The sequence below is a fragment of the Taudactylus pleione genome, unplaced genomic scaffold, assembly GCF_031769625.1.
Source record: "Taudactylus pleione unplaced genomic scaffold, aTauple2 ptg000016l, whole genome shotgun sequence".
Lineage (NCBI taxonomy): Eukaryota > Metazoa > Chordata > Amphibia > Anura > Myobatrachidae > Taudactylus > Taudactylus pleione.
In genome coordinates, this window is record NW_028284418.1 from 10,182,335 (window position 1) to 10,191,212 (window position 8,878).

The 8,878-nt window shown below is 43.4% G+C and overlaps 1 protein-coding gene across 2 annotated transcripts; it reads left to right on the forward strand.

Moving 5' to 3' along the window:
- Nucleotides 1-266: 266 nt before the first annotated feature.
- On the forward strand, nucleotides 267-8,043 carry MTNAP1 (mitochondrial nucleoid associated protein 1). 2 transcript variants are annotated; one of them, XM_088473076.1, is made up of 6 exons: nucleotides 267-455; nucleotides 1,004-1,684; nucleotides 2,141-2,293; nucleotides 3,148-3,279; nucleotides 3,517-3,633; nucleotides 7,730-8,043. In XM_088473076.1, exons 2-6 carry the CDS (start codon nucleotides 1,006-1,008, stop codon nucleotides 7,756-7,758), a joined length of 1,110 nt encoding a protein of 369 aa, XP_088329202.1. In that variant the 5' UTR covers nucleotides 267-455; nucleotides 1,004-1,005; the 3' UTR covers nucleotides 7,759-8,043. The 2 variants fall into 2 exon arrangements, with proteins under 2 accessions (XP_088329202.1, XP_088329212.1); XM_088473086.1 differs by having other exon boundaries at nucleotides 446-455; nucleotides 1,004-2,293; nucleotides 7,730-8,042.
- The last annotated feature ends 835 nt before the right edge of the window (nucleotides 8,044-8,878 follow it).

Here is an 8,878-nt window from a genome sequence, read left to right on the forward strand (position 1 = left end):
ATATATTCTATACCTGTTTGTACTTTTATTTAACTACTGTACGCAGAGTTGCTAATCATACAGAGGAGAGAATCACATTTGATAATTATATGATATACAAATATTAGTTGTTATTCTGATTTATTTATATTGACAACAGTAGGTGCCGATTATAAATCTAAATAATGAGCTTTGAATAACACTATTTTTGCCTCAATCAACACAGTGAACTCTCGCAGGTAACTCCTCCTTGCTATGTGATTCTAGCCAATCACAGCGCTGCCCAGGGCGTGTCACGTGCTAGATGACGTCAGGGAACGTGTCAATGGCTGCAGGCAAAGAGATGCTGCTGCTGGTGCATGTGGCTGTATAGCGGGGAGTCAGTCAGTGTGACAGTGCTGCTGCGGCATACATTCTTCTATATATATATATATATATGTATCATTTGGGGTAGAATGCTGCAATCAAGACTTTAGGTAACATCTGTCTTCATCTGAGTGTCCCTTACAGAAGCATGCTAATATCTGTAATACAGTCTATACATATACCAATAATGCAATATATGCTTAGGAAACTACAGTAAATTCTACATTGGCCGATTTAAAAAAAATAATTATAAATTGATCCAATTTGTTTAAATTTAAAACTTTTAAGTTTATCTAAATGTTTAAATTTGTGTTTATCCTGAATCCAAGGACACTTTTCAATGATCGTACTCCACTCTGTGAATCCTACCACTCCCCATAACTCTACAGCCCCTTCATCTCACAGCTCTGCCCCCTCTCCCGCTGGGTGATCTCCCTTATCCCATCTACAAAGTAAGATTTCACGTGCAGGACCCTAATTATATTGATCTGTATATCACAGATTGGTCTTATCTTTGGGGCACCATATAAATATAACATAATTCAGCTATCACCACTTTGTCTTTAAAAATATTAATTATGCAAGGGTTATACTTGTATTTACTCAGATTTTATTTTTACATTGTGCAGAAACTGAAGGTGTGTCTTGTCTCTTTTAGAAATGAAAGATCAATCTTCGCCCACTGACCTCTGCCCATTCTGTGGAAAGCCTTTTAAGAGGCTGAAATCCCATTTACCATACTGTAAGATGGCTGATTCCAAGAACAAGTCTCCGGCTTTGGCCAACGCACATAAGGATAACCAGATGGCTGTGAAAAGCATGAATGCAGTGTTGCCAGGAGAAGTGATAGTAGGGTATTTAAAAGAGAAAGGGAAGCGTAAGACTGATATTACTGAGCACATTGGAAGGCCCAAAAAACAACTTCAGAAAAACTGTACAATATCCTCATCTCAGATATCCCTAGCAAAGATGGCAAAACCTTCATCAGATAGTAGAGTGCCCTATGTATCACAACATAAAGATATACAGAACACAAAGGGACAACGTTCAAAGAAACATGAAAATAATAATAATTTGGACAAACCAAATTACAATGATAAATATATCCTTGCAGAAGACATCAGTGCAAAACATTCTTATTTAGAACATTCCCCCAAAAAACTAACCGCTCCAATATTATCTGGAACCAATGAGGTGGTTACATCATTAATGGAGCAAGACCAGGCTGCTGTTCCAGAGATAGTACCATCTGCAGCAGTCTTGCAGAGCATTTCAGCAAGACCAGACACTGACAGGAAGGTGGCAGCTATTTCAGAAACGGTCAGTGTGAACAGTTCTGGTAAGAAGTTTAACGTTCTGTGCCAACAAGTTTTTAATGACACTTTGGAAAGAACTGAAAATAAGTATGCCAGATTACCTGTACAAGACCAGTTCTCCGTAAAGACAGGGTATAATACACAAGAAGGTGTAGCTAATGACAGCATTGCATTATGGGATCAAGTTCAAAGTTCCCTTAATGGAAAACACCTCCATGAGCAAGTGAGCCTGGTCTTGCAGCAGGAATCAGAGCCAAGTTCTCCTACTAAATCCTCCCAGGTTTCCACTTTTGTCCTCTCTAGCACCATTGACCAAGAAAGCGTTACCACACAATTGTTACCAGGTATCCATCACACACTGCACTCACAGAATACACATAAAGTTGCACTGTGTAACATAAAAAAATTGGAGACTATTCAAAAGTCAACGGAGATCAACCTGGACTTGCTGTTCCCACACAAGATTGTGTCTCTTCTAGATGTAGAACCAGGAATTGACACATTAGGACTACAGTGGATGCCTCATCTGTATTCTAATTATGTCAGACAACGCATTGCTCCTGGAAGACAAGACCAATGGGGTCTGGACCAGAGACTTAGTAAAACAAAAGAACCAACGGAAGTAAAGCCTGGTAATTTGCACCAATTATTGTGAATTTAGAATAAGATTGTCATGTTCTTTACTGTGCTACCAGCTATGTCTTCAGCTACTTGGCATGTCTCTCTACAGGGGGCCCATCTACTAGTAGATCAGGGAAAGACGGTACGATTACGACACTGTAATCGTACCGCCGTTCCCCTAGGGGGTGTAGTGCCTACACTGAACTATTGATCGTTCAGTATAGGCACATCAATCATCCCTGAATCTGTCATTACTTTTGTGGGATACAAAAGTATAGCTATATAGTTGCTTATTTATGTTATTTTTTACATGTTTTTTTTGCAGGATTTTAATAAATTGTATTATATGAATCTGATCCTGAAGTCTATATAAGCGCTCCCAGAGGTGAACAGTGTTCTGATTCACCTCATATATTTTTTTATAATCTGTCGTTATCGGCAGATTGGCCTGCATGTTTGGCCGATGATTGATATCGGAAACGACCAGCGGGAGCGCGCATCGCTGGGCGTTTCTGATATTTGCATGCACAATTTGCTGCCGATTACTGAGCGATTGCACGATTACGATGTCGCAATCGTACAGTGTAATCTGCTAGTGGATGGGCACCATAAGGGGCTCATTTATCATTTTTAAAACTTGTTGCATATGATAAATGGTGCTCAAGCCAATCAGCTCCCAACTGTCATCAAATAGATGGCATTTAGGAGCTGATTGGCTGGGGCACCATTATCATACGCAACGAGTTTTAAAACTTGTTGCATGTGAGAAAACTTGTTGATAAATGGGCTCCTAAGTTTGTGTAGTTTTCGCATCCTTTCAGTTCTTTTACAAGTAGACTTAACAATTTCCTTATTTTTGTCTCAGAGCTTTGCAAGCCTGTTCCTGACAGCCTGTTAGCGTCCAGATACCTAATGGATGTCAGACTTGGGGAGCTCCCTTCCTGGTTGGCTGGCCGTAGATTTACAATGAAGATGTTTCCAGAATTAGTTCAAAATGGTAAGAGAATATATGTAAGGGCTACACCAACAAAGCAAGCAGGCTTATGTAATACATGTAACAACACAATGTGCTGTAATCTATACCAAACAATTACATATTTTAAATTAAAAGCAATTGTCTGGTGGTTATGAATTTCATCACATTTGCACTACATTATAAATAAAAGTAAAACATGTATTTTTTGGTCTTCCGAGACCTCTGTTAAACATGTTACACCCTTGCTCTTTCTTACAGCATGGGGGCGATACAACAACAAGTACATCAATGTGAGGAAAGGTGGTGTGGCAGGCCTGGCTATGCTGCTTGCTGGCTATTGTGTCCTGAGCTATGCCTGGAATTTCAATCATATAAGTAAGATGGCTTTATTTTGTCACAATAGAAATATTCTGTGGATGGACAGTTTTTGTGAACCGGTGCAAAGGAAATAGGTGGTGTTGTCCATAGTAACCAGATGATGTCATTTTTGTGGTGAGGTGTAGAAAACAAATGCAAACCATCCAATCAGTTACTATGGGTAACAACACTTTTTTTGCTTTACACCTATTTTCATATATATGTATAAAATATATAACAGCTAAAACACAATATATCAATCTCACAACTCTGCATATGAATCAATATGGAACAGCCCACAAGAGCAGTGTTTTGGCATATAGGAGACTGAGCTTAATTGTGCTGTTCTATCTCAGGGCCTGGTTCTGATGGGGGCGGTATTGCACAGCAGCAGGGGAAGCAATACAATACAACCAATATGTAAATGCAGTGGAAGGCGTCTGTTGGAAATAAACACCTCCTGCATGCATCTGCAATCCGAGTCGTGGTTCCGAAGACACTGCACCGGATCGCCACTGCAAACACCGAAGCTTACTCAGACTGGCCGTCGCAACTGGTCAACCGAGTCAAGGAAGTCTGCGTTCGTCAAAGCAGACCATGGGCTCGGCCCGCCTCCATTTTTGAGAACTGTCCCGGTCTCAATCATGTCAATCATACTGTGGCTAAGGGCGGACTACGGGCCATCACTCAGGACCCGTTCTGCGCATTCGCAGATCCCAAAACATCAGATTTGTTCGTAAACCATCGGGTTCGCATATATATCCGAATCAAGCCTCAGTCATTAGCTCCAGAGTATATGCACTTGCAGACTAAAGGGATGACGCAGAGTTATACGCTGGTCTGATTGCGGAGCGTACCAGCAATACAGAGTGGTGCGCAAATCAGTCACATCTCCACTTGTGAAATGAAAGGAGTACCGGGGCATCTCATGTAGGCACTGTTCATTATGGTTGGGAGCATAGAATTGTGGGGTATGCTGCGTTGTTTGTTAAGCTGCGTACACACAGTACAATTTCAGTGAACGATAACTATATCGTTCGTTAAATCGTTCATTTTTATGGAGCCAATGATGCACGTTCCCGCATGGACAATAACGATATTGTTGGTCTGCCATGCATGCAGGCCAACCTGGACGATATTGTTCATTTTCCATAGGGGTTTGCGATCGTTGGTAATATCTTGTGTGTGGATGAACTATATCGTTCATCCAACACACCAGGAAATTCAACGGATATCGATCGCTGAACAGATCGTCCCTTGTGTAGGCACCATTAGAGTAAATACCCTATTTTTTTCCAGACAAACTTTTTTTCTTGCACTAGTATAGGACTGGTGTAAATGCACACTGATGATGACGACAAACTTATGGACAGGGGTGGTCCATCCACAGAGAGGTTACAATTTGCAGAGATGCGTAGAACTGCATCGTCCCATAAAGGTCTCGTCTACAGAGCCTCAAGAAGTCAAGGACCAATCATTTATACTAGAAATAAACATGCATTTGTAGAAAATTGATCTGCTGACTACAAATAGTTAAAGGACATCTTAAATCACCTATTTGCTTCACAAATAGGTATCACAACCTTATATAACAGTTTGTGTCTGGAACAGTTATATATTTTAAGAGCAGCGCTAATTAATGCAGTCAGATTCTTGCAAACTCTTGTTCTGATGCCGCAACTGCAGCATGCTAATTATTTACCTTTCTCTTTAGTTATGTTTAAGCTGCATTTGATTAGGGACAGAACACCTTTTTGTTACCAGCTTTGCAATTCTGTCCTTGCTAATATGCAAATGCAGCAGGATGACGCCCCTGCTGCTATTGCGATCCCAATACTGCGACTGAGGTCGTAGGCTGGGATCACCATCGCAACCATCTGCCGGCCAGCTAAGTAAGCGTCAGCTTACGCAGGCTGGCCGGCTTGCGATGCCAGGAAACTGCATCTGTGGATGCAGCCCATGGCCTTGCCACTCCCGGAAAATGGAGTGGAAATGCCCCCGTTTCCGGGAACGCTAGCCATCCCCGCACCGCCCCTTAAATGCCTCTGTCTGTCAGTCAAGCAGAGGCATAGAAAGGGCTGCGTGCACATTCGCAGAACGAGTCCTGCACACGCGCAGATTCACGATAATCGATGAATCAGCCCCTTTTTCTCTTGTTCATATTGATGTTCACAGTTTGATATAAAGGTTGTCTGTGGCCAATCAGAATACTTGCAGCACATGATATTTTGCTGGCTAGTGTGTTAATACGAGTGAAAAGCAGTGATCAGTCCTCTTCTCTGATAAAGGTCTGCATGTGAAATGGGTAGTGACCTGACACAAGGAGAGGAAGGAAGGGGATGTGGTCATAAATACCGACAACGGGGATTCTTGTGTTCAGAATGGCGACGCCAGAATCCTGACACCTGTCAGAATCCCGGCGCCGGCGTCCCGAAGGTAAGTAGCGGGGGGAGGGTTAGGCACCAGAGGGGGGATGGTTGGGATACCGACCGACAGGTGTCGGTATCCTAACCCTGTCGGGATTCTGCTAGGATCCCAAGCGCCGGCATGCCGTACCCAACCCGCAGGAAGCCACAGACAGATTTAGATCACAGGTTTTCAAACTCTGTCCTCAGGACCCCAAACAGTGCATGTTTTCCATGTGTCCTCATAGAATCACAATTTAAATAATTAACTCCACCTGTGGGTCTTTCACAATGTGTTAGTGAGTAATGACTACATGTGAGCACCAGTTAGGTGACCTGCAAAACGTGAACTGTGTGGGGTCCTGAGGACAGAGGGCCTGATGCAGACCCGGACGCTAAGCCGCAATCGCTCGCTATGGCCGATTGTCGCCGGTCTGCGCATGCATCGCAGTGCGTGTGCGCAAACCAGTCACTGCGATCGGGAATTGTGCGCTCGTAGCACAAAGACTGAGCGCTACTTTGAGTGACAGTGCTGTTTGTGGGTGGTAACGGGAAGGTCCTGGAAAATGGGAGAGTGATTGTGCGAACGCAGGCGTGTCTGAGCGTCAAAATGGCGTTCTTTGGGCGTGCATAATTAACATGGAAGCGTCATTGTACACGTCACCTGGTTGTATTTCAGCTTGCAGTGCTTGTGGCAGGGTAGGGTCTACCTCAAGCGCTGCGTGCAGCTCCGATGGCTCTCGATGTTACTGATACACTTCCTGGAGATGACGTGTGCTAAGAAAGTAAGTGGACGTCTTTACACCGGCGTGCGCTCACTCTGCCGTCGCTCTCTAAGACATAGAGGGCGTCCTTACACCAGACAGTGCAATCATGGAATTTGCATACTTGGCCCCTTTTGGTCTGAATCGCCCCCAGAGTTTGAGAACCACTGATTTAGATAATGTAAGCCTGGTCCACAACAGCACAGTATGTTTCAGGAGACAAATGTGCTGATCATGCAGTAGGCACTGACCTTTTGAAATGTTTTAGTAAGGACAGAGGACCTCATTCAGACCCGCTCGCAAGCGGGTCGATGTTTGGCTGTGCACAAGCGCAGCACCCGCACTGCGCGGGCACATGCCCCGGAGCGAGAGAGAAATTCTCTCGCTCCGTGGCTCACTACAAAAGGGGCGGCTGTCGATGTTGCTCGACAGCTCGACCCGTTTTGTAGGCATGGCTTCACAAACGGAGGCGTTCCCAAGTGAACATCTGCCGTTTGTGGGCGGCCCCACGGACATCACCAGTGATGTCAGTGGGAGAGCTTCCGGCTCTATTAGAGCCGAAAGCTCTCTGGGGCTTGCGGCAGACGAGACCCTACCTCAAGGGTCTCGTCGCAAGCCCCGATGGTCATCCTGGTCACTCATTTAAGCTGTGGGTGGTAACCCACAGCCTAGCGAGCGGCCAGGAGGCCGGCTCAGAAAATGGAAGCGGCCGCCCTCATTCAGAGCGAGCGGCTCTGAATGAGGTCCAGAGCAAATATGCAACACAAACAGTGCTGTGATGTAAGGAGAAGAAATGGGGGTAAACTGGAAACCCCGGACAGATAGTGGAAGGAGCTGGGTCCCCTAGTAATAGAGTAGTGATGCGGAGATCAGACATACCACTATTGGAAAGTAAGTTTATGCATCTAACTTGATTATGTAGCTATATTCCTTTCCCTCTTTCAGAACAAGATCGCTGGAGAAAATATCATTAAGAACTTCTTGCCAAAGAGATTTCATACACTCAGCAGCACTCCAGGCCCCACTGCAACATGTCTGCCAAAACCGTTCATGGGCATCAGTTCCTTTGTGATTGTTTGCACTGGATCAGTTTGCCGTTTGTTTTCTTACTTTTAATTTAACGTAGGACAATTTTGCAGTCCAGATTATCAAACATGGTTAAGTCATATGAAGAATGTGTGTGCAATATTTATTTAATAAAAATATTTCAGCCGGATCTTTATTAACATGCATTGCATTATATCCTTTACAAAATAGTGGCAGTCCTACAGAGAGAGCCATATAAAGAAAGACACGTGAAGCACAATTAAAAAAACAAAAAAAAAATGTATTGCTAAAGAAATATTTACGCAAAAAATGCTGTATAGCATAGTGAAATATCCCCGGTATGTACAATGGGGAACTCGCAGGGACAGTGGTTGCGGTAAGTATTGATATCTCCGGCATTATGTCGAATTCTTTCAGTGTCATGCGCACAGTGCAGCTTTCGCTGCGGGGGAGAGACCAGAAGATCTCTCTCCTGCTCCTGGAGCCTCCATAGGCTTGTAAACTACCGGGGCCAAACTCCGAAAAGCTTTGCTTTTTGGAGTTTCATACATAGGGGCCAGATCATAGTCCCAACTGAAAATAATGATGACTGCGATCTGCAGCGCTAATTAGCACTGCCGGAGATTTCTGTGAAATCTTCTGCATTGTGCCACTAGTACATTATAACAATATCTAAAAATATGAAGAAACAGCCGTTTCTGCATAATTTTATGAAAAAAAAAAAAAAAGCTTGATACATAGGCCCCTTAAAGTAAAATCAGCGTAAGAAATATCTGAGTAGGAAGCCACAGAATAGCAGTTTCCTTTAACTTATAGGATGATATCTCATGGAGAAAAGGTTATATGGCAACAGCTTATAAAGAAAAAGCCACCTGAGCCCTGTAATAGTGGATTGTGTATATAAAAAAAAAAAAGAAAGAAATCTACAGTCATTACGAAGTACAATATTTGTTTGCGCTTTTCCTAAGACACCTAGATGTGAACAGATGGTCCTTTTTTACTTAGAGGCAAGTTTAGGAAGTGGCGCTTTTCAAAGCAACAGTGTCT

What these genes read in the sequence shown, in the direction of transcription:
- MTNAP1 (XM_088473086.1), top strand. Translation starts at nt 1,006, where the DNA reads ATGAAAGATCAATCTTCGCCCACTGACCTCTGCCCATTCTGTGGAAAG. An exon ending in ACCAACGGAAGTAAAGCCTG is followed by an intron (nt 2,294 to 3,147) that starts GTAATTTGCACC and finishes TTTTTGTCTCAG; the next exon opens with AGCTTTGCAAGCCTGTTCCT. An exon ending in TCCAGAATTAGTTCAAAATG is followed by an intron (nt 3,280 to 3,516) that starts GTAAGAGAATAT and finishes TCTTTCTTACAG; the next exon opens with CATGGGGGCGATACAACAAC.